Genomic DNA, 26,552 nt, shown 5'->3' with positions numbered 1-26,552 from the left:
AACAAGCAAATTTCACTTTTTTTTTTACACATTCCCTACAAGAAGCTTTCTTTTTGTGTGTTTGGAAGAGGACAAAAAAATATTGGTATTTTGGAGATCTCAGATTTCTGAAGAATGGGAAAGCTCCTACCCCTTCTGACTCTCCAATCTGGAATTTCCTTGGAAGCAAAGTGAACACAGAACGTTAGGTTTAATCTCTGATGTTTCAGCTTGATTTTTCTTTATACACAAGCACACACGCATGTCTTCCTTTCCCCCTCCCCTTCAGAGCAGTTCCTGCCTTCTCTACCATGCCCAGCCCTTAGCAGCTCATGGTTGTGACCACACAAGCCAGTGGTCAGATGCAACGTCCTGCTCATAACTGTGCCCATTTTTGCCGAAAGTGGAGTGAAACTCAGGAGCTGAAAAACAGGGTCACAGTGAGAAAATGGGGAATTCTCTACTGAGAGAACTCAAGTAAGTCTGGCTATGGGCAAGGCTGTTTCTTGGAAGAAGAGGGAAAAAGAGACTGGGTGTATACATTTTGAATGATGAGACAGTTTGCTTTAAGAGGTGTGTACCTGAAGACAGCATTCTTTAAGAACTCACAGTGACCTCTCGCTGCCTCAATTTACTCACTCCTTCTTTTGCCTTACTTTGGAAAGGTTGTAAGGTTACCATATTTAGAAAATAAAAACACAGGATGCCAATTCAAGTTTGAATTCAGGTAAACAATTTTTTTTAGTGTATATATGCCTTATGTAATATTTGGAGCATTATTGCTTGGTCATACTTATACTAAACAAATTATTTGTTCTTTATCTGAAATTCAAATTTAACTGTGCATTTTGCATTTTATTCAGGAGCCTTGGTCTGTAGTCACTTGAATCTTTCTGCACCTTTCTATTCTCATCTGGGTATGGGATTTATCTTCCCACTCTTCAACTTCATGGGGTCTCTCTGTATGAGAATAAACAGTCAGGTTCTTGAAAGTCATGGATACGAAATAATGTACACCAATCCTTTTGATCTAAGTAGTGCCTTTTTGTGGTGACTTTATCCTTCCTTATGTTCTTTGAGTGCTTTTGAAGTTGTAGAATACATATGGATAATAGGCATCACTCTGCTTAATCTTAGAGGATTGTTTTTCAGCACCTCACTCTCCCATCCACTTACCCTAACTCCTTCCACACAATCTTATTATCTTGTGTTATATAGCACGAGTAGATCTTTAAAATTAAGATATAGGGACGCCTGGGTGGCTCAGTCGGTTGAGCAACCAACTTCGGCTCAGGTCATGATCTCACGGTTTGTGAGTTCAAGCCCCGCGTCGGGCTCTGTGCTGACAGCTCAGAGCCTGGAGCCTGCTTCTGATTCTGTGTCTCCCTCTCTCTCTCTGCCCCTCCTCCGCTCATGCTCTGTCTCTCTCTGTCTCAGAAATAAAGAAACATTAAAACAATTTTAAAAAGTAAAAATAAAATTAAGATATAATTTACATGTAACATTGTACACATTTAAAGTGCACCACTTGCTACTTTGATACATATATATGTTGTACTGTGTTACTGCCATAGTGTTAACAAACACCTCTATCACAACACATAAATTATCATTTCTTTTTTTTTTTGTGATTGGAACAATTAAGATCTAGTCCCTTAGCAAGTTTGAAATTTACAATATAATCTTATTGATTATAATCACTATACTGTGAGTTACATCTCCAGGACATATTTATGTATTCATTGCAAGTTTGGGCCCTTAAATAATATCTCCCTAATTCCCCACCCCCGGCCCTGGTAACCACCATTCTACTCTTGGTTTGTACTAATTTAGCTTTTTAAAATTGCACAGATACGGGATATTTGTCTTTCTCTGTCTGGCTTATTTCACTTAGCATAATGCCCTCAAGGTCATGCCTTATATTATATAATACATAACATATATTATCTATCTATCTATCTATCTATCCATCCATCCATCATCTGTCACATCTTCTCTATATACTTGTCTATTGATAGTCACTTAGGTTGTTTCCACATCCTGAGTAGTGTAAGTCATTTTGCAATAAACATTGCAGTGCAGATATCTCTTTGATACCCTGTTTTCATTTCCTTTGGCCGTATATACAGAAGTGGGATTGTTGAATTATATGGTAGTTCAATTTTTAATTCAAATATTGCTTTCCATAGTGGCTAGGTCAACTTACATTTCTACCAACAGTGTAAAAGGGTTCCATTTTCTCTACATCCTTGCCAACACTTGATTTCTTCTTCTTGATGGTAGCTATTCTAACAGGTGTGAGGTGATATCTCATTGTGGTTTTGATTTGCATTCCCCCACTAATTAGTGACATGGAACATATTTTCATGGACCTATTGGCCATCTGTATGTCTTATTTGGAACAATGTCTATTTAGATCCTCTGCCCACTTTTTTTTTTAAGTTTATTTATTTTGAGGGAGAAAAAGTGGTTTTGATGTGTGTTTCCCTAGTGATTAGTAATGTTGAGCACTATTTAATGTAACTTTTGGCCACTTGGTTGTGTTCTTTGACACAGCTGCGTTAATCTGCCCATGGCAAAACTCTAATCACCTTACTCCTGTGTTTCAGCGGGCACATCCATTTCCCACTACCTAACATGTAAATTATATACCACTTGTTTTGCAATTTGAGGTCTTATATATTCTGTTTTACTAAGTCCCTCCTTCTTGTTCTCTTATCACTTTGGGCACTGCCTCCATCACTTGACTTAGCAACCAAATTCTAATCAACTTTTTTCTATTTACTAGGGAATCTCTCAAGGGTAATTGTTGCCTTGTCTCTGTGTCTCTCTAGAACTTAGCACAAAGCAAGGATTTAAATAAAGTATAATTAATTTTGTTAAATATACTTTTCTGCCCTTTCTACCATAAATATGTTTTATGGACCTTATATCCTTATCAATCTGACCACTGGTTACTCTTTTAATTTTAAGCTTGTGTGCACTGGCTATCAGAACTCTTAATCAAAAGTACATTTTCAACCATCTTTCCTTATCAAAATATTCATTCTGCAATGCCCTGGCCAAATGCTACATCTTTCTTATCTCTGCCAGAAATTATCCTTTCACTTTTTTTGTGACTTGTAAATGGTTTATGTGCATTTATGACGCTAACCACATTCTACCTAGTGTCATGATTATACATACACAAGTCTTTTAGATTATGGATACTCTGATTACAATGACAGTGCCTTTAAAACCTGAAAAATCCCTGAAACTTGTGCTTATGTTCTATGGAAAGTAGGCTTTCTATATATATATATATTTTTTTTCTTTTGGCTGTTATGAAGAAGCATGTATAATTCTCATTCCAGAACGATGATCTGCTTCAGAATACTGAGATTAAAAGGAGTTTTCCATTTTTAGTCGTGTCCCTTTTTGCATTGATTTTTAAATTTTATTTTTTAATGTTTATTTTGAGAGAAAGAGTGGGGGAGGGAGATAAAGAGCAGTGGGGAGCAGAGAAAAAGGGAGAGAGTATTCCAAGCAGGCTCCATGCTGTCAGAACAGAGCCCAGTGTGGGGCTCAGTGTCACAAAACATGAGATCATGACCTGAACCAAAATCAAGAGTTGGACACTTAATTGATTGAGCCATGCTGGCACTCTGATAATAACACCATTTGAAACATGGGCACTTAACTCCACACCAGTTGTCTGGTCATAATGCAACTAAATTTGAAACTAAAGGGAAAATGATTCTAAAGAAGTTCTAAACTTGGGGAAGAAAACACGCATGCAGATATTTGGCTCTTAGAGAGTTTGTGACTGCATAGATAAAATAATCTGCAGTCAGTGATTACTTCCAGGAGTCAGAGGATGAATATTCATTGCATGATGTTCCTTGTGAACTACATAATTCCTGTGAGTGATTCACTGAGACAAAATATACACTATATAGCACAAGAACCTGAAAACAAGTAGTTAAAAAACAGCTATCACTGATTAATCACCTACCATGTTCTTTCTAGCTTATATGAATTGTTTCATTTTATCTTCACTACTAAATCTAGGATCTGGCAATATTCATACCCCTACTTTGAATATGGGGATATGGAATCAAAGAAACCAAGGAATGTATCCAGTACTATAGGAAAAGCAAGAAGGGATTTCCAAGGTGAAATTTATTGGGAACTATCTATTCCCTTTTTATCTAATTGTATGATCTCCAAGCAATGATGCTAATGTGCTTTCCAAAGTTCACCAATAATTTACTCAAATAATACAGGAACACTAATTCAAAGGGATACATGCACCCCTTTGTTTATAGCAGCATTGTTTACAATAGCCAAGATATAGAGGCAACCCCAGTATCCATGGATTGATGAATGGATAAAGATGTGGTATGTATATACAATGGAATATTATTTAGCCACAAAAGAGAATGAAATCTTGCCATTTACAATGACATGGATGGAGGTAGAGAGTATTATGTTAAGCAAAATAAGTCAGAGAAAGACAAATACTATATGATTTCACTCATATATGGAATTTAAGAAACAAAACAAATGAGCCAATGGAAAAAAATAAGAGAGAGACAAATCAAGAAATGACCTCTTAATTATAGAGAGAAAAACTAATGGCTACCAGAGGGGAGGCGGGTGTGGGGATGGATTACATCATTGTTGGGGATTAAGGAGTACACTTGTTTTGATGAGCACCCGGTAATATATGGAAGCATTGAATTAGTATATTGAAAATTTGAAATTAATATAATACTGTATATTAGGTAACTGAAATTAAAATAAAAACTTAAAAAAATCCAAATACTACCCAAATATTCCAATTAAGTAATAGCTGTATAAAGTTCCTTTGAACTGTTAGGGTTTTTTCCACTCTTGTTTATCCCTCTTGGAATTTATCTGTTGAAGAAATGATCTGGATTTTATTGGTTACATTTGTATGCTGTTGTTTCAAATATGTCTTTTATAAGTTGTAATTATAAACTGATGTTTATATCTAGCTTCTTGATCAAATCCAAGGTTGAAGTTGGCAGAGAGGGATACTCCATAGGCAGTTTGTAGACTTTCCTTAGGAGGTACATATTTTTTCCCTAACTTTACTAAGATATAATTGACAAAATTGTTTTGTAATGTAAAAAAAATATTCTGGATAAATAAAAAAATTCACCAGTGAAAGGGGTGCTCTAGACAGAAATTACCTTATTTTACTTACTGGAATAAAATATCTCCCATTACCAATTAATCAATATGTCCAACCGTGCAACCCACATTTATTTGCCTGTTTATTTATTTCATGATCATAGTATATGAGGGTAATAATAACAACCACATCATACAGTAATTATAGAAAATAATGAGATAATCTTGTGAAATTCTTAAAGACTTTAAAAAAATGTTTATTTTTGAGAAAGAGAGAGAGAGAGAGAGAGAGAGAGAGAGAGAGACGATGAACCAGGGAGCGGCAGACAGAGAGGGAGACAGAGCATCCCAAGCAGGCTCTGTGCTGTCAGAGCAGAGCCTGACTCAGGGCTTGATCTCACAAGTTCTCAGATCATGACCTGAGCCAAAATCAAGAGTTGGACGCTCAACCAACTGAGCCACCCAGGTGTCCCTTGCACTTTGTTTTTCTGAGATATCTATTTTAAGTCATCATGTTTATTATGTAATAGTTCATACTATTTGTTTTTATCTCTGTAGCACTTATTCTGATTTATTTATTTATTTATTTATTTATTTATTTAAAGTGCGAGAGAGCAAGCAGAGGAGGGGCAGAGAGAGAGGGGAAGAGAGAGAATCCCAAGCAGGTTACATGTTGTCAGCACAGAATGTGGGGCCCAATCTCACGACCCTGTGATCATGACCTGAACTGAAAGCGAGTCGGATACTTAACTGACTGAGCCACTCAGGCAACTTTCTGAAATGTGTTTTCATGTTTGTTTAATTCCCCTTTTCTTTTTACTTAATCGACTTTGCCAGATTTTTGCTCATCCTGCCAATTTTATCCTTTTCTAATATTTAGTTCTCTACCACATTTCTTTCCATAACTTTCCTTCTTTCTTCTTTCTTTTTTCCAACTTCTTGAGATATCTGCTTATGTTGTCATTTTCAATCATTTGTTTCTTCTTATGAATGTATTTTAACAGCTCATTTTCTTCACATTTCCCTTTATTTATATCTTGAAAATTGTCTTCTATGGCTTTCATATCATTTTAAGAGTATTTCAGGAAATTTTCTTTATTGTTTCCTTCTTTAAAATAAGGATTACTTATTACATTACAGTGCCTGACATATGTACATTTTTAGATATTTAATTTTTGATTTTCGATTGACTTCATAAAGCAATCAGGTGAAAGGGCACCTGGGTGGCTCAGTCAGTTAAGCGTCCGACTTCAACTCAGGTCACAATCTCGCAGTCTGTGAGTTCAAGCCCTGCCTCGGGCTCTGGGCTGATGGCTCAGAGCCTGGATCTTGCTTCGGATTCTGTGTCTCCCTCTCTCTCTGTCCCTCCCCTGTTCATGCTCTGTCTCTCTCTGTCTCAAAAATAAATAAACGTTAAAAAAATTAAAAAAAAAGAAATCAAGTGAAAATTGTTGATTTTTTGGTATTTAGATTTCCTTTATGAAGTTATAATGTCTGCAACTTATGCCAAATATTTGGGAAGTAAAAAAAAATAATTGTCAAAAAACACAGAAAGTATGGAAAAATTACGTTTGATCTCAACACTTTGACCAAGATACATTTTAAGGTTAATTTAATGTCTATTGTTTTAATTATTAGTTTTAATGATTCCTTAATTCAGTCAACAAATGTTTATGGCCTGACATCTAAATTTTGCTTGATTAAAGAAATACTTAGTGTACAGCAGAATTTAGTGTTCATTTCTGTTCAGTAATAATGACATAGAACTTCAATTAGGTTCCTGCTAATGTTAAGGATTTTATTTTATTTTTTTAACTTTAAAATGCAAACATGTCTTAGAAGGATAAGTCAGTGAACTATTAATAATCTCAAGGAGAATTGTTTTATAAGATTCTTCATTGGCCACTTTAGAAAAGTGGAATTATGAGAAAACCAGGCTCTAGGGAAAAAGAAGAGAGCACATAGGACACTAAAATTAAATGTTGTCTGATTTGCAGTCTATGCTATTTGGTAATCATTACATCCAAATTTAACCATTAGTGAATATTATCCAGAAATCTGTATGTCAGAACTTATCTCCACAAAGGACTCTTCTTCCAAAAATCTGATTTACTTTGTATTTAACAAATACATATGTATTCTATTCTTTGCTTACTGGTCAAATATGCCCATATATGATGATGATATTGAGCTTTTAAATATGAACACTGAGGAAATACCTTCTGTAAATATTGATGGCAAGCAAGAGTGGGGATCTTGCTATCATAGTCTGGGATATTTTGCATACAATCTTCTATATAGAAGCAGGAGAACAGACACATGTTTGGGATGTGATAATGTAGGAAAAGAAAACATTCAAAGAAATACGATTTGGACAACTGGTGTAGAAGAAAATTTGATTCACTGAATCACAAGCTTGGGTCTGTATCTCACTATTGTATAAGCAAGAAAGCCACTGATTTCTCTCACCTCAGTTCCATCACTGAGTGCTTGCTTGATTCTTAAAAGGATGATGATAGTTGGTGGGAAAACATCAAGAGTAATATACACAACCAACTTCTCTGAAGGTGGGTGAGGATCATAATGTATGGCCAAACAGCAAGGCTTGAAGAATCTTGCTCTGGATCACATGACTAAGGTTGATAGTGCTAGTATTCCACAGGGATGGATGCACCTGAGATGCTGGTCTCCTCTGGTCATCCTAGAGAAGTCAAGCCTTTCTGTGGTTAGGATCTTTCTCTATTCTTGGCCCCTCCCACCACCTTCTGACAGATCAGACTGTAGCCATTTCATCCTATTGTAGGCTTGGCCTCTTGTGGTTAATTTCTGAACTGCATTCTATATCTGTGACTGCCCTTTCTAAAGGACAAAGAAGTTTGTCAAAAAGAAAAGGCAGACTTTGTTTTAACAGTAAGGAAAGCAAGAAAAGGGGGTGAAGACATTTGAAGGGAGATAAGAATCTCTTCTTTTCTATGTGTTTCCATCTAGTTGCCTGAGAAACAATCAAAAGAAGCACAAGAAAGTAAACCAACATGTGGAAAGAAAATGGTAAGAACACAGCATATCAGAGTATTTTTCTCTGAGATTTATCTCTGTCTCACAAGAGACTGAGAATCTCTGTCTCACAAAAGTTAACATCTTATTTGAGACCTCTTAAGAGCTGGACAGAATGATAGAATTCTTTGGTCTTTGCCTCTAAGACTTGGCAGAAGTTTATTTGGAGACCCTAAAAATAATGGGCTATTGGTGCACATGTTTCATTTCTTCATGGTTATACAAAGTACATGTACAAACAGAACTGAAATAAAGGATGGTTATTTCAGGTTGGCTATTTACAATGGACACACTTCCAACTTATTCTTCACACGTAGAATAATTTTTGGGAAATATAAGTCTCATCATGCTTTTTCCTCGAGACCCTTCAATTGTTCTCCACTGTATTCAGAATAAAATACAAACTCTTCACCAGGGACTACAATCCTATAAGGATTGACCCCTGAATGCCTCTCTACTCTCATTCCCCACTCCCCATCCTCATCCATTATCTTCCAGGAATTCTGCTGTCATTTAATGTTCTTTAAGCCACCAAGCTCAGCCTGAAGTCAATGCCCTACTGTGCACTAGTACTGCTCTTTTAGCACTCATGGTTTTTATTTTCCGTCCTTATGCCTGAAAGTATCTCTTCCTGGAAATTTTGACTCTCACACTGTTCTCCCAAAAATGTCCTTAAGTACATGATGTGAGAACATTGCATCCACACCCTATGGATTTCCTGTACTGCATTAAACCTTTCTATCAACTGGTAATCTTATATTTGTTAGTTTAGCTTTTTATAGTCCATGTGCTCTTTGGATCTCTGACCACTGCTTGACTTGCCATTGTCTCTCTGTTGCCCAACCTTTGCAAGATACTCAAAGGAAAAAAAAAAGAGTGGAAAAACAACAGCTTTCTCACACTGATAACTTGCCCCAGCTTATATAGAAACACCCTCCCTTCTTTGCTGACCATGGGATTTTCATATCTTTGTATTCAACCTCTTTCCTAATCATTGCATCTCACCATCTGGGTTTTTATCTATGAGATGGTTTCTTTTTCTCTAAGTGTGAAACAATGAGGGATTGAGGGGAAGGCCCATATTTGTTGGTGATATGAAATGATGTTTGGAGTAATTAGCCATTCCCTAAGTATTTAATTTACGCTTTCTTTTCACAGAGGAAAAGGTAGAGACAGTAGGGTGGCTATGCCGCCATTGTAATGAACCCCCCTTTATAGTGTGTGGCTGAAGAGGTGATGTTATTGAACCAAGATCCTTTTCTCAGGCTGCCACAAATACATTCTGTACAACGCAAAGTCATTTAAACTCGACTTTTGCTTTATCATGTCTGAAATGAGATCTATGCTACTGTTCTTTTCTAATTTTCCCTTTTAAAGGAATTGAAATGTTGACATTTTCAAATACATGCAAGTTTTTATTATAAACAGACAATAACTAAATGAAGAAAAATGAAATGTTCTACGGTGTTCCCATCCAAACGATTTTTTTAAAGTTTTATTTTAATTCCAGTTAGTTAACATAGAGTGTTATATTAGTTTCAGGCATACAATATATTGATTCAATATTCTATAGATTACTCAGTGCTTATCATGCTAAGGGGGGACTTAATCCCCTTCATCTATTTCATTCATCCCCCCACCCACCTCCCCTCTGGTAGCCATCAGTTTGCTGTCTATAGTTAATAGTCTGCTTCTTGGTTTGCCTTTCTTTCTCTCTTTCTTTACCCTTTACTCATCTATTTTGTTTCTTAAATTCCACATATGAGTGAGATCATGTGGCATTTGTCTGATCAACTTATTTCACTTAGCATAATGCTCTCTAGCTCCATCCATGTCATTGCAGATGAAAAGATTTCATTCTTTTTTTATGCCTGAGTAATATTCCATGGATATTTGGGCTTCCATATCTTGGCTATTGTAGATAATGCTGCTATAAACATCAGGGTGCATATATCCATTTGAATTTGTGTTTTTGTATCCTTTGGGTAAATACCTAGTAGTGTGATTGCTGGATCATCAGTGTAGTTCTATTTTGAACTTTTAGAGGAACCTCCAAACCATTTTCCAGAGTGACTGCAAATTTTATGAATAGGATTCAGAATTTTAACCAGTCAGCTTGGTGAGGAAGATTTCAATTGTTTTGACTACCCAAGTCAATTGTAATCATATATATAATATAAGACTTAAGTGGGCTAGAATTAAATTCAGTTTCATTTTTGGCTAGCTTGATAGGATGATGTTCTTTGAATGATGTTATGTTCTGTGCATCTTCCTGAGTCAGTTTTGGTTATCTTATTTTCACTAGAATATTATCATTTAATTCATTATTTTAAACATATGTTTAAGGATAGTATGAGCTCTTTCAAGTCACTTAATTTTTTAAAATATAGTTTTATAGAGCTATAGTACTATAAAGTTCACACTGTTAGGTAAATTGTATGATAAGTTTAGGAAAACATATATTCATGTCATCTCAATTAAGATATGGAATATTTTTATCGCTTTTCCCCTCACGAGCAACCCCTGGCAACCACTGATCTGATTTCTGTTTTGCTTTTTTTCTCAAGATGTCACAGTATCATTGCTTTTATCATTATGAGGTTTTTATTTTTGCTTTCCTTATTTTTTCACTGTTGGTCTTCTAATTGCTTAGAATTCAAAACTTAAATTTTGTGTTTTCTACTTTTTTTCTTATTTAAAAATTGGACATGCAAGAATATAAATTTTTCTCTAAATAATATTTTATCTGTATGTATCCCATGTGTTGCTAAAGGAAATATTATTTTCCAACATTTTGTTACTTTGCTTTTTATGTTTTCTTGAATATGAGTTGTTTTTAATTCCAAATTTGTTTTCTATTTTTGATAATAAGTTCTGATTTTATTGCATTATAATGTTATTTCTGCTTGTGGATTTTATCAAAATTCTTTACCATCTATTGTGCCTCAACATTGAAACAAGTTACTTATATTCTTTAAATTGTGGTTTCTTCATATGGAAAATAATTTTAAAATTAAAAATACTGTAACTTTAGATTGTAAAGGTAACATTTTAAAAATTAACATTCATATGTTAGTACAATGCCTGAGTGGAACCAGCATTTGATAAGTATTAGTTAGCATTTTGTTTATTATGCCCCGTAGACTTTGAAAATTACAATGACGGGTTTTTTTAAGGGTCATACTTTTTGAAATTTATCTATTAGGAAAACTTGATGTTTAAATTTTTTTAATGTTTATTCATTTGAGAGAGAGAGAGAGAGAGAGCAAGCAGGAGAGGGACAGAGAGAGAAAGGGACACAGAACCTGAAGAAGGCTCCAGGCTCTGAGCTGTCAGCACAGAACCTGATGCGGGGCTTGAATTCACAGACTACGAGATCTTGACCTAAGCTGAAGGTAGCGCTTAACCAACTGAGCCACCCAGGTGCCCCAGGAAACTTGATTAATTATGTATTTCAGATATTCTCTGTTCTTATTTTTCTTGATTTTTTCTTGCTGTCTGAGAGAAATTAATCTACTACTACTTTGTTTCCGTTCATGTTCATTTTTTTTCTTTCCTTCATATTGATTCTATTTTGGTAAGTAATAGTTCATCATAATTGTAGGTATTTGTGGTTTTGTCTTTATCTATGTCATATCCTGTCCATCTTTGTTCTGAAATGAGAGCAGTTTATTGTCTTTATCTTGTAATATGTGTGTAGACCGATGTGGTGGAAGGGTCAAGGTAGGTTGGGGAATAGCAGGCAACTCCCCTGCAGGAAACAAAGAGGATAAGAGTGAGTATGTATTAACACTTAATATTGTCTGAACTAATTTCTACATATTAGGCTGCATTCGTTTTGCTTGGGCTACCATGATGAAGTTCCATAAACTGGGAAATTCAACAGAAATATATTTTGTCACAATTCTTGATGCCTCAAATCCAAGATCAAAGTGCTAGGGAGTGAGTCTCTTCTCAGGCCTCTCACTTTGGCTTATATCCCTATCTTTTCCCTGTGTCTTCATATCATCTTTGCTCTATGACTATCTGTGTCGAAATTGCCTCTTCTTATAAGGACAAAACTCAAATTAGATGAATTATGGCCAGACCTTCAACCACAGAGCTGGCTGCACAGGTTAGATTCATCATTCAACAACTTCTTTATAACATGACTTTGCATTTTATAAAATTGAAATGTGGTTTTACAGTCATCTTCTGATTTGTTCTTTTTTCCTAAAGAATTCATAGGTTTTATATCCCCTCAATACTAATATATTTGACAATACCCATTTTCATTTATTGGAGAGTCATAGGATTCTTGTAATCCTATTTTCCTCACCATTTTGTGGGCTTGCCTTCAGATGGAAGTTTGGGCTACCTTAAACGCACCTCACTGATGAAGTAGTTTCACAATGTTTTCCTCATGGATGTTTTAGAATTTATCATTATTCTTGAAGTGCAGAATCTATTGCACATCTCAATGTTCCATGTGATTTGTGTTAGTTCTCCATAAAATCAATTTTCAGGCTGAAGTCTTTATTTCAGGTATCTTATTGTATCTTTGAATGGTTTTGTTTCATTTATGTGGTTCTCATCTCCAAGATTAACTATTCTGTATGTATGACATCATCTCTTTATGTTTTATTTTCCTTTCTCTAACCATACTACATTCTCATTTTCTACAAGTTAATGTTTATTTCAAGCATATGCCGCTGGCTTGTTTTAGAAATAATTGATTTTACGTATTGATGCTTTTAGTGCTGTTTTAATCTCTCTAAATATTTTATTGTTTCTTTCAATTGTTTTCCTGCTTTATGCTAGCCACTTACTTTATCCATTTATTATTTTTAATAATAATTAACATATTACATCTATCTGCCTTTAATATATTTTCTGTTTTCTTTTTATTATTATTATTATTATTATTATTATTATTTTATCTAATTCATGTTTGCAACTTTGTGCTTAGTGTTTTGAATGGAAGTAGGTGAGATAACATGGTGTGTGTTTACCTTTGTGTATTTCTTTAGGGAAGATGCAAAGGAGAAATAAGCTAAGATTCAGGCTTTGCTTTTGGTATGTTGTCTCGGACTGCCTCCTCACCAAAAATTCTTCCTCTGCAGTGGGCACATCTCTGTTCTGTGTATATTGCCCTCTTTGAGGTGGGCAGGTCATTACAAAATTCTTTGTCTACATTTTCCCTCAAGTTTATGAGACTGGGAGACAGAGAAATAGTAGACCATGTGTTGGTACTCAATCTCCTTTTAGCCACTCACTCCCTGTTCTGGTGTGGAATCGTGTCACTGTAGAGATAATCTCTATTTCTCTCATCACCAGTCTGCACTTATTAATTTAGGTCATTGTAAATTTGTGTTCTGAATTTTTTGGACCTTCTTATTTACCTTCCTTTGTTTTCTTCCTTTTTTTTTTTTTTACCTTATTTACCTCCCTCATCAAGAACAACAGAGAAATAAATTGGCTTTCAATATTCTCCCTCAAGTTGTTCCAAATTTCACTATATTGCACATATGTTCCACATACATATGATATTATACCTAGTATGATAGTCTAGTAATTCTTTAAGTTTCATAAAATATGGAGTTTTATTCTCTGCTTCTTATTCTTTTGCTAGACTTTGGGTTTTTCTTTCCTGCTTCATTGGGTTATAATTGACAAAATTTTAAAATACTTAAAGCAAATGTGATTTATGTATACTTTGTGAAAAGAACCCCCCTCATCAACTTAATTAACATAATCATCAACTCTCACAGGGTTATCAGCTCTATTTCATGGTTTTTCTGAAACAAAGTAAGCAGGATTTAATTTCAAATAACACTTGAATTCTAAATCTACCAATGACTTTATGTTAAGACCAGTGAAACATTTCCTTCAAGTGTGTTTTCAGCTTCAGATAACTGGAGTGTATCATGTTATTATCTCTTTCCTTTGTAGGCAGGAAATGGCTACATTTGAGAGAGAAAATCCAGTTCAAGATAAGAAAAGTAAGTCATTGCTTCATGATATTTTTCATACAAGGGAATTTGTAAGTTTAAACACCTAAAGTGGTTCTGATACTATGTTAGACAGGATTGAAGGAAGCACTGCTTGGTGTCACTATTATCATTATCATTATTATTATTATTATTATTATTTTGTCTAAGAAAACTGATCTTATTACTTTTTGTATGACAGTAATGATTTATTTATGATTTATTTTGTTTTATTTATATTGTTTTCCTTAGATTTTTACTTTTTTTTTACACTTTTGTAGTCATTTTTTTATTAGAGATATAATTTATTTACCTTGTTAAAAATCTAATAATCCAAAGACTGTTGACCAAATGACATGTAACATACAGGAAAAAAAAAAAACAGATTCTTAGCTATATGCCCTATTAGAAATATTTAAGTTTTTCTTGGGTAGCCTGAATTTCTTTTTTTTTCTTGTGAATTGTACATTTTTATTTATTTATTAGGTTTTTTGAAAATTCTAGTATATTTAACATACAGTGGTATATTAGTTTCAGGTGTACAATATAGTGATTCAACAATTCTATACATTACCCAGTGCTCATCTTGACAAGTATACTTTTTTTAAAAAAAAATATGAAACTTATTGCCAAATTGGCTTCCATACAAAACCCAGTGCTCATCCCAACATGTGCCCTCTTCAATGTCCATCACCCACTTACCCCTCCCTCCCACCGCCCCCCCCCCACAACCTTCAGTTTATTCTCAGTTTTTAAGAGTCTCTTATTGTTTGCCTCCTTCCCTGTCTGTAAATTTTTTTTTCCACTACCCTTCCCCAATGGTCTTCTGTTAAGTTTCTCAGGATCCACATAAGAGTGAAAACATACGGTATCTGTCTTTCTCTGTATGACTTATTTCACTTAGCATAACACTCTCCAGTTCCATCCATGTTGCTACAAAAGGCCATATATCTTTCATTCTCATTGCCACGTAATATTCCATTGTGTATATAAACCACAATTTCTTTATCCATTCATCAGTTGATGGACATTTAGGCTCTTTCCATAATTTGGCTACTGTTGAAAGAGCTGCTATAAACATTGGGGTACAAGAACCCCTGCATCAGCACTTCTGTATCCCTTGGGTTAATTCCTAGCAGTGCTATTGCTGGGTCATAAGGTACATCTATTTTTAATTTTTTGTGGAACCTCCACACTGTTTTCCAGAGTGGCTGAACCAGTTTGCATTCCCACCAACAGTGCAAGAGGATTCCCATTTCTCCACATCCTCTCCAGCATCTATAGTCTCCTGATTTGTTCATTTTAGCCACTCTGACTGGCATGAGGTGATATCTCAGTGTGATTCTGATTTTTATTTCCCTGATGAGGAGTGACGTTGAACATCTTTTCATGTGCCTGTTGGCCATTGGATGTCTTTTTTAAATTTTTTTTAATGTTTATTTTTGAAGGAGAGAGAGAGACAGAGTATAAGTAGGGGAGGGGAAGAGAGAGAGGGAGACACCGAATCCAAAGCAGGCTCCTGGTTCTGAGCTGTCAGCACAGACCTGACGTGAGGGCTCAAACTCACAAACCACGAGATCATGACCTGAGCCGAAGTTGGACGCCCAAACAACTGAGCTACCCAGGCACCACTGGATGTCTTCTTTAGAGAAGAGTCTATTTATGTTTTCTGCCCATTTCTTCACTGGATTATTGTTTTTTGGGTGTGGACTTTGGTGAGTTCTTTATAGATTTTGGATACTAGCCCTTTGTCTGATATGTCATTTGCAAATATCTTTTGCCATTCCGTTCGTTGCCTTTGAGTTTTGTTGATTGTTTCCTTTGCAATGCAGAAGCTTGTTATCTGCAAGAGATCCCAATTGTTCATTTTTGCTTTTAATTCCCTTATCTTTGGAGATGTGTCAAGTAAGAAACTGCAGCAGCTGAGGTCAGAGAAGTTTTTTTCCTGCTTTCTCCTCTAGGGTTTTGATGGTTTCCTGTCTCACATTCAGGACCTTCATCCATTTTGAGTTTACTTTTGTGAATGGTGTAAGAAAGTGGTCTAGTTTCATTCTTCTGCATGTTGCTGTCCAGTTCTCCCAGCACCATTTGTTAAAGAGACTTTTTTCCATTGGATATTCTTTCCTGCTTTGTCAAAGATTAGTTGGCCATCCTTTTGTGGGTCTAATTCTGGGGCTTCTATTCTACTCCATTGGCCTATGTGTCTGTTTTTGTGCCAATACCATGCTGTCTTGATGATTACAGCTTGGTAGGAGATGCTATACTCTGGGATTGTGATGCCTCCCGTTTTGGTCTTCTTCAAAGTTACTTTGGCTATTTGCGGTCTTTTGTGGTTCCATACCAATTTTAGGATTGCTTGTTCTAGCTTTGAGAAGAATGCTGGTGCAATTTTGATTGGGATTGTATTGAATGTGTAGATTTCTTTGGGTAGTATTGATATTTAACAGTATTTATTCTTCCAATTCATGAGCACGGAAAGTTTTTCCATTTCTTTGAATTTCCTCAATTTCATAAGCTTTCTACAATTCTCAGCATACAGATCTTTTACATCTTTGTTAGGTTTATTCCTAGGTATTTTATGATTCTTGGTGCAATTGTGAATGGGATCAGTTTCTTTATTTCTTTTTTTTTTTTGCTTCATTATTAGTGTATAAGAATGCAACTGATTTCTGTACATTAGTTTTATATCCTGAGACTTTGCTGAATTCATGTACCAGTTCTAGAAGACTTTTGGTGCAGTCTCTCAGTTTTTCCATGTATAGTATCATGTTATCTGCAAAAAGTGAAAGCTTAACTTCATCTTTGCCAATTTTGATGCCTTTGATTTCCTTTTGTTTTCTGATTGCTGATGCTAGAACTTCCAACACTATGTTAAACAACAGTGGTGAGAGTGGACACCCTTGTCGTGTTCCTGATCTCAGGGGGAAAGCTGTCAGTTTTTCCTAATTGAGGATATTAGCTGTGGGCTTTTCATAAATGGCTTTTATGACGTTTAAGTATGTTCCTTCTATCCCGACTTTCTGAAAGGTTTTTATTAAGAAAGGGTGCTGAATTTTTTCAAATGCCTTTTCTGCATCAATTGACAGGATCATATGGTTCTTATCTTTTCTTTTATTAATGTGATGTATCACATTGATTGATTTGTGAATGTTGAACCAGCCCTGCCTCCCAGGAATGAATCCCACTTGATCATGGTGAATAATTCTTTCTATATGCTGTTGAATTCGATTTGCTAGTATCTTATTGAGAATTTTTGTATCCATATTCATCAGGGATATTGGCCTGTAGTTCCCTTTTTTGACTGGGTCTCTGGTTTGGGAATCAAAGTAATGCTAGCTTCATAGAATAAGCCTGGAAGTTTTCCTTCCCGTTCTATGTTTTGGAACAGCTTGAGAAAGGTAGGCAATATATCTACTTTATTTTTTTTTCCAATGTATGGAATTTGTTGCCAAATTGGATTCCATACAACACCCAGTGCTCATCCCAAAAGGTGCCTTCCTCAATACCCATCACCCACCCTCCCCTCCCTCCCACCCCCCATCAACCCTCAGTTTCTTCTCAGTTTTTAAGAGTCACTTATACTTTGGCTTTCTCCCACTCTAACCTCTTTTTTTTTCCTTCCCCTCCCCCATGGGTTTCTGTTAAGTTTCTCAGGATCCACATAAGAGTGAAAACATATGGTATCTGTCTTTCTCTGTATGGCTTATTTCACTTAGCATTACACTCTCCAGTTCCATCCACATTGCTACAAAGGGCCATATTTCATTCTTTCTCATTGCCACAAAGTACTCCATTCTTATATAAACCACAATTTCTTTATCCATTCATCAGTTGATGGACATTTAGGCTCTTTCCATAATTTGGCTATTGTTGAGAGTGCTGCTATAAACATTGGGGTACAAGTGTCCCTATGCATCAGTACTCCTGTATCCCTTGGGTAAATTCTTAGCAGTGCTACTGCTGGGTCATAGGGTAGGTCTACTTTTAATTTTCTGAGGAACCTCCACACTGCTTTCCAGAGTGGCTGCACCAATTTGCATTCCCACCAACAGTGCAAGAGGGTTCCCGTTTCTCCACATCCTCTCCAGCATCTATAGTCTCCTGATTTGTTCATTTTGGCCACTCTGACTGACGTGAGGTGATATCTGAGTGTGGTTTTGATTTGTATTTCCCTGATGAGGAGGGACGTTGAGCATCTTTTCATGTGCCTGTTGGCCATCTGGATGTCTTCTTTAGAGAAGTGTCTATTCATGTTTTCTGCCCATTTCTTCACTGGGTTATTTGTTTTTCAGGTGGGGAGTTCGGTGAGCTCTTTATAGATTTTGGATACTAGCCCTTTGTCTGATATGTCATTTGCAAATATCTTTTCCCATTCCGTTGGCTGCCTTTTAGTGTTGTTGGTTGTTTCCTTTGCTGTGCAGAAGCTTTTTATCTTCATCAGGTCCCAGTAGTTCATTTTTGCTTTTAATTCCCTTGCCTCTGGGGTTGTGTCAAGTAAGAGATTGCTACGGCTGAGGTCAGAGAGGTCTTTTCCTGCTTTCTCCTCTAGGGTTTTGATGGTTTCCTGTGTCACATTCAGGTCCTTCATCCATTTTGAGTTTATTTTTGTGAATGGTGTGAGAAAGTGGTCTAGTTTCAAGCTTCTGCATGCTGCTGTCCAGTTCTCCCAGCACCATTTGTTAAAGAGACTGTCTTTTTTCCATTGGATGTTCTTTCCTGCTTTGTCAAAGATGAGTTGGCCATACGTTTGTGGATTTAGTTCTGGGGTTTCTATTCTATTCCATTGGTTTATGTGTCTGTTTTTGTGCCAATACCATGCTGTCTTGATGATTACAGCTTTGTAGTAGAGGCTCAAGTCTGGGATTGTAATGCCTCCTGCTTTGGTCTTCTTCAAAATTGCTTTGGTCTTCTTCAAAATTACTTTGGCTATTCGGGTCCTTTTGTGGTTCCATAAGAATTTTAGGATTGCTTGTTCTAGTTTCGAGAAGAATGCTGGTGCAATTTTGATTGGGATTGCATTGAATGTGTAGATAGCTTTGGGTAGTATTGACATTTTCACAATATTTATTCTTCCAATCCATGAGCAGGGAATGTCTTTCCATTTCTGTATATCTTCTTCAATTTCCTTCATAAACTTTCTATAGTTTTCAGCATACAGATCTTTTACATCTTTGGTTAGATTTATTCCTAGGTATTTTATGCTTCTTAGTGCAATTGTGAATGGGATAAATTTCTTTATTTGTCTTTTGTTGCTTCATTGTTAGTGTATAAGAATGCAACTGATTTGTGTACATTGATTTTGTATACTGCAACTTTGCTGAATTCATGTATCAGTTCTAGCAGACATTTGGCGGAGTCTATCGGAGTTTCCATGTATAGTATCATGTCATCTGCAAAAAGCGAAAGCTTGACTTCATCTTTGCCAATTTTGATGCCTTTGATTTCCTTTTGTTGTCTGATTGCTGATGCTAGAACTTCCAACACTATGTTAAACAACAGTGGTGAGAGTGGACATCCCTGTCGTGTTCCTGATCTCAGGGAAAAAGCTCTCAGTTTTTCCCCATTGAGGATGATATTAGCTGTGGGCTTTTCATAAATGGCTTTTATGACGTTTAAGTATGTTCCTTCTATCCCGACTTTCTGAAAGGTTTTTATTAAGAAAGGGTGCTGAATTTTTTCAAATGCCTTTTCTGCATCAATTGACAGGATCATATGGTTCTTATCTTTTCTTTTATTAATGTGATGTATCACATTGATTGATTTGTGAATGTTGAACCAGCCCTGCATCCCAGGAATGAATCCCACTTGATCATGGTGAATAATTCTTTTTATATGCTGTTGAATTTGATTTGCTAGTATCTTATTGAGAATTTTTGTATCCATATTCATCAGGGATATTGGCCTGTAGTTCCCTTTTTTGGCTGGGTCTCTAGTTTGGGAATCAAAGTAATGCTAGCTTCATAGAACAATTCTGGAAGGTTTCCTTCCCTTTCTATGTTTTGGAGCAGCATGAGAAAGATAGGAAACATATCTACTTTAAATGTCTGGTACAATTCCCCAGGGAAGCCGTCTGGTCCTGGAGTCTTATTGGGAGATTTTTGATAACTGATCCAATTTGTTCGCTGGTTATGGCTCTAGTCAAGTTTTTTATTTCTTCCTGTTTGAGTTTTGGAAGTGTGTGGGTGCTTAGGAATTTGTTCGTTTCTTCCAGGTTGTCCAGTTTGTTGCCATATAATTTTTCATAGTATTCCCTGATAATTGCTTTTATTTCTGAGGGATTGGTTGTAATAATTCCATTTCATTCATGATTTTATCTATTTGTGTCATCTCCCTTTTCTTTTTGAGAAGCCTGGGTAGAGGTTTATCTTTGTTTTTTTTTTTTTTTTTTTTCAAAAAACCAACTTTTGGTTTCATTGATCTGTTCTAAGGTTTTTTTTAGATTCTATATTGTTTACTTCTGCTCTGATCTTCATTATTTCTCTTCTTCTGCTGGGTTTGGGGTATCTTTGCTGTTCTGCTTGTATTTCCTTTAGGTGTGCTGTTAGATTTTGTATTTGGGATTTTTCTTATTTCTGGAGATAGACCTGGATTGCAATGTATTCTCCTCTCAGGGCTGCCTTCGCTGCATCCCAAAGCATTTAAATTGTTATATTTTGATTTTCATTTGTTTCCATATGTTGTTTAATTTCTTCTCTAATTGCCCGGTTGACCCACTCATTCTTTAGTAGGGTGTTCTTTAACCTCCATGCTTTTGGAGGTTTTCCAGACTTTTTCCTGTGGTTGATTTCAAGTTTCATAGCATTGTTGTCTGAAAGTGTGCATGGTACGATCTCAATTCTTGTATACTTATGAAGGGCTGTTTTGTGACCCAGTATGTGATATATCTTGCAGAATGTTTCATGTGCCCTGGAGAAGAAAGTGCATTCTGTTGCTTTGGGGTGCAGAGTTCTACATATATCTGTCATGTCCACATGATCCAATGTATCATTCATGGGCCTTGTTTCTTTATTGATCCTGTGTCAAGATGATGTATCCATTACTGTAAGTGGATAATTAAAGTCCCCTGCAATTGCCACATTCTTATCAATAAGGTTGGTTTGTTTGTGATTAATTGTTTTATGTATTTGCAGGCTCCCGTATTCAGCACTTAGACATTTATAATTGTTAGCTCTTCCTGATGGATAGACCCTGTAATTATTACATAATGCCCTTCTTCATCTCTTGTTACAGCCTTTAATTTGAAGTCTAGTTTGTCTGATATAAGTATGGCTACTCCAGCTTTCTTTGGACTTCCAGTGGCATGGTAGATAGTAGTCCATCCCCTCACTTTCAATCTGAAGGTGTCCTCAGGTCTAAAATGAGTCTCTTGTAGACAGCAATTAAATGGGTCCTGTTTTTTTTATCCATTCTGATACCCTATGTCTTTTGGTTGGAGCATTTAGTGCATTTACATTTGGTGTTATTATTGAGAGATATGGGTAGAGTCATTGTGATGTCTGTATGTTTTATGCTTGTAGTGATGTCTCTGGTACTTTGTGGTCCTTGCAACATTTCACTCACAGAATCCCCCTTAGGATCTCTTGTAGGGCTGGTTTAGTGGTGATGAATTCCTTCAGTTATTGTTTGTTTGGGAAGACGTTTATCTGTCCTTCTATTCTGAATGACAGAGTTGCTGGATAAAGGATTCATGGCTGCATATGCTTTCTGTTCATCACATTGAAGATTTCCTGCCATTCCTTTCTGGCTTGCCAAGTTTCATTAGATAGGTCTGCCACTACTCTTATGGGTCTCCCTTTATAAGTTAGAGCCTGTTTATCCCTAGCTGCTTTCAGAATTCTCTCTTTATCCTTGTATTTTGCCAGTTTCACTATGATATGTCGTGCAGAAGATCAAGTGTGAAGGGAGTTCTCTGTTCTTGGATTTCACTGCCTTTTTACTTCCCCACATCAGGGAAGTTCACAGCTATGATTTTTTTAAATATGCCTTCAGCCCCTTTGTCTCTCTCTTCTTCTCCTGGAATTCCTATGATATGAGTATTGTTCCCTTTTATTGCATCACTTAGTTCTCTAATGCTCCCCTCATACTCCTGGATTTTTAAATCTCTTTTTCTCAGCTTCTTCTTTATCCATAGTTTTATCTTCTAATTCACCTATTCTGTCCTCTGCATCTTCAATCCCCACTGTGGCCGCCTCCATTTTATTTTGCACCTAATTTATAGCATTTTTTAATTCATCATGACTATCTTTTAGTCCTTGATCTCTGTAGCAATAGATTCTCTGCTGTCCTCTATGATTTTTTCAAGCCCAGCGATTAATTTTATGACTATTTTCCCAAATTCTTATTCCATTATATTGCTTAAATTGTTTTTTATGTATTCATTAGCTGTTGCTACTTCCTGCAGTTTCTTTTGAGGAGGATTCTTCCATTTCATCATTTTGGCTATTTTTCTTTCCCTTACCATTTTAAAAGCTTTTGTCCTCTACACCTGCAAGCACTTTCATATTAAAAGATGGCCATAGACTGTCCATGGCCCTTCAAGAGGTGTTTTTCGGGGATTGCTACTTGCTCTTTGTTGTTGTGACTTTGGTATTTTATTACCCTATTCGTAGTAATATTTTGTACCCCCCCACCAGGTGTGTTTTGATTTGTTCCTTGGAATAGCCCTAGTGTTAATCCAGGTAATGCTGCATCACTTGTAGGTAGTAACTGTCTCTAGGGTCTGTGCTACTCTGGTGGATATGCAGTTACTCAGTACAAGGGGGCACGGTTTGATGTTTTCTGGACCCACCTCCACTATGGGCCCAGGGAGTGACCCCTGAGGCCCTGCCTTGATGGTGGTGGTGGTGGTGGGAGAATGGTGATTTCCCATCTCTTTTCCATGGAGCCAGACCCAGTGGACACTGAATCATTCTCACTGTGCCAGTGGGTGCAGATGGGGGCGGCCTTCTCATGCCACCAAGTCCCATGACCCCGTGCTTGGCTAGGATTCAACATCCCACTCTGTGCTCTGGCACTGGGGAAGTGCCTCTCTGTGTGGCGATATGTGGTCCCAGCTGGCTTTGTGCAGCCGCATGTCAGGGAGGACTGCCTCCCTGTGGACTGAGTCACAGCCCTCATCGTCACCAGCCCCCAGGGTGGCAGACACAGGTAGGCTTTGTCTTTTCCCACAACACTGCAGAGAAATGGCGGCCTTATCCTCCTGCAGACTGAGCCCTATGTCCAACCACTGCACCCAGGGGTGGCAGATGCAGGCAGGTTATATGCTATCATGCAGCCCTCAGGGAGTGAACCACTTTCTCCAGCTGTGGACTGAGTTTCTGACCTACAACCTCACCCAGTCCTGGCTCCCCACTTCCCCAGGTGCGTAAACACGGATCTGGCCCCAGTCCGAAGAAAATCCCCGCAGTTAGAGATCAGATCCCTCTCAGTCTCAGTCCAAGGTCTTTCTCCTGTCTAGATATGGTCCGACAATTCCCTATCTGCTCTTTCTCTTCCCTTTGTTTCTCTGCAGAAAGGGGTCCCTCCCCTCTATTCCCATGCAGCCTTTTTTATCTCCTCCAGTTCACAATCACCCACCTATCTTTTCTCTAGTTTTCCCATTTTCTTCCTAGTAGATTCAGTCTCTTTTCCTCCCAGGCTCTGGTGTTCAAAGTCCTTTGGCTTCTACACTTCTTTGTTTGAGGGACACGGGACAGATGGATCCCCCTGTCTCTCTGCCATTTGGGGCAAGCATATCCCCTCACAAGTATATTTCTTAGTAACCATCACCTACTTCACTCATCCTTTCATCCACCACCCCACTGGTAACCATCAGTTTCTTCTTTATAATTAACAATGTTTCTTGGTTTGCCTCTCTCTCTCCTCTCTCTCCTTTTTTGTTCCTTAGTTCACTAGTTTTGTTAAATTCCATGTATGAGTGAAGTCATATGATATTTGCCTTTCTCTGACTGACTTATTTTCTTAGCATAATACTCTCTAGTTTCATTCATGTCATTGCAAATGGCAAAATTTCATTCTTGTTTTACTACTGAATAATATTCTATTGCATACATATACATACATATGAATAATATTCTATAGAATAAAATAGAATAGGATAATATTCTATTGCACATATATACATATTATATGTATATATGTTGCTTGAGTTGCTTCCATAACTTAGCTATAGTAAATAATGCTGCTATAAACATAGGAATACGTGTATCCCTTTGAAATTGTTTTTGTATTTTTGGGTAAATGACCAGTAGTGTGATTACTGGGTTATAAGGTAGTTCTATTTTTAACTTTTTGAGGAACATCCATACTATTTTCCAGAGTCACTGTGCCAGTTTGCATTCCTACCAATAGTGTAAAAGTGTTCCTTTTTCCCCACATTGTCATCAACACCTGTTGTTTCCCGTGCTGTTAATTTTAACCATTCTGACTGGTGTGAAGTGATACCTCATTTAGTTTTGGTTTGTATTCTCCTATGATGAGTGATGTTGAGCATCTTCTCATGTGTCTATTGGTTATCTGTATGTGCTTTCTGCACAAATATCTATTCAGTTCCCCTGTCCATTTTTGTAATTGATTGTTTTTGGTGTTGATTTGTGTAAGTTATTTACACATTTTGGATATTAAATCTTTATATATAAGGTACATCATTTGCAAATGTCTTGTCCTACTGAATTGGTTTCCTTTTTGTTTTGCTGATGGCTACCTTTGCAAAAACTTTTGTTTTTTTTGCAAAAAGTTATGGTGTAATTACTCCTAACTCTTTGATTCAACATAGTACTGGAAGTACTAGCCACAATAATCAAACAAGAGAAAGAAATAAAAGACATCCAAATTGACGAGGAATACGTAAAACTTTCATTTGCAGATAATGTGACACTATATATAGAAAACCCTGAAGACTCCATCAAAAACTAGTAGAACTGATAAATGAATTTAGTAAATTTGCAAAATTCAAAATTAGTATACAGAAATCTGCTGCATTTCTATGCACTAATAATGAAGTAGAAGAAAGAGAAATTAAAGAAAAAGAACAATACCATTTATGTTTGCACTAAAGAGAATAATATATCTTAGAATAAACTGAACCAAGGAGGTTAAAAACCTGGACTCTGAAAACCATAAAACATTGAGGGAATAAATTGAAGATAACACAAATAAATGGAAAGGATATTCCATGTTTATGGATTGCAAGAACCAGTATTGTTAAAAGGTACACATTACCCAAAACAATCTACAGATTTAAGGAAATCCTCATCAAAATGCCAAAGTTTTCACAAAACTAGAACAAATAACAAAATTTGTATGGAACCAGGAAAGACCCTGAATAGCCAAAGCAATTTTGAAAAAGAACAAAACCAGAAATATTACAATGTCAGATTCTAAGTTATACTACAAAGCTGTAGTAATCAAAACAGTATAGTACTGGCATAAAAATAGACACATAGATCAATGGAACAGAATAAAGACCCCAGTAATAAATCCACACTTACACAGTCAATTAATCTATGATAAAGCAGCAAGAATATGTAATTGGAAAAAGTCTTTTCAACAAATGACGTTGGGAAAACTGGACAGCAACATGTGAGAGAATGAAATTGGACCACTTCTTTACACCACACACACACACACACACACACACACACCTCAAATGAATGAAAGACCAAAATGTGAGACCTGAAACCATAAAACACAGAAACAAGAAAACACAGGCAGTCACTCCTTTGACATTGGTCATATACACATTTTTTTTAAAAGATATGTTTTATCTGACAAGGGAAACAAAACCAAAATTAAACTATTTTATATGATTTATTTATACTTTATAAATATATATATATATATTTATAAATATATTTATATACTTTATAAACTTCTATGGGAAGTAATTAACCTAAATCCTGCTGATTTTAATTTATGTATAGATGTTTTAAATAGGACCATTTTGAATATGAGCTTGTGTTATGTGTTTCTTTTTTCTTTTCCTTTTCTTTTTTGTTTTGGGCTAGTCTTCACTTTTTTGACATAGTATCCAGGTGCAGTAATCATGTTAACTTCTCAGAATAAACAGTTATGAACAACAATATGTTTGTGGGACAGACATATCTGAAACAAACTCACTTCTTATAGCTATTCTTCAACTGTCTTCTCATTTTACAACCAAGTGTGTTAAAAAAAAATTGTGTAGCCTCATCATTTGAAACTTTGCATTTCTTAATCACCTCTCAGCTCATGGTGACATGCTTGTGGTACTACTGTTTCATTGAGCACATTTCATGGGCTATGAAATAAATGTATTTCATTAAACCTCATCACAGCCATAAATAGAATAACATATTTTGAAAAGCATCATAGTGCATTACACATAAAATTGTCATATAAGACAATTATATTGATTGTATGTCTATGTAAATG

The 26,552-nt window shown here is 36.2% G+C and overlaps 1 protein-coding gene across 2 annotated transcripts in view; it reads left to right on the top strand.

Annotated features, from left to right (window-relative positions):
• Positions 1–283: 283 nt before the first annotated feature.
• Positions 284–26,552, top strand: part of GCSAML (germinal center associated signaling and motility like) — a 46,790-nt gene continuing 20,521 nt past the window's right edge. The window contains exons 1-3 of one of the 2 annotated variants that reach the window (XM_047082264.1): positions 284–456; positions 8,107–8,166; positions 14,104–14,153. In XM_047082264.1, the coding sequence (XP_046938220.1) occupies positions 428–456; positions 8,107–8,166; positions 14,104–14,153 (139 nt within the window). In that variant the 5' untranslated portion in view covers positions 284–427. The remainder of the gene's footprint in view (positions 457–8,106; positions 8,167–14,103; positions 14,154–26,552) is intronic. The other variant, XM_047082266.1, reaches the window with a different exon arrangement.

Source organism: Lynx rufus, unplaced genomic scaffold (assembly GCF_022079265.1).
Source record: "Lynx rufus isolate CCGP_SWC_20201006 ecotype Redwood Valley unplaced genomic scaffold, mLynRuf1.p SCAF_1, whole genome shotgun sequence".
Taxonomy (NCBI): Eukaryota; Metazoa; Chordata; class Mammalia; order Carnivora; family Felidae; genus Lynx; species Lynx rufus.
The sequence above is the reverse complement of the archived record's forward strand: the minus strand, read 5'-3'. Positions and strand labels throughout refer to the sequence as shown.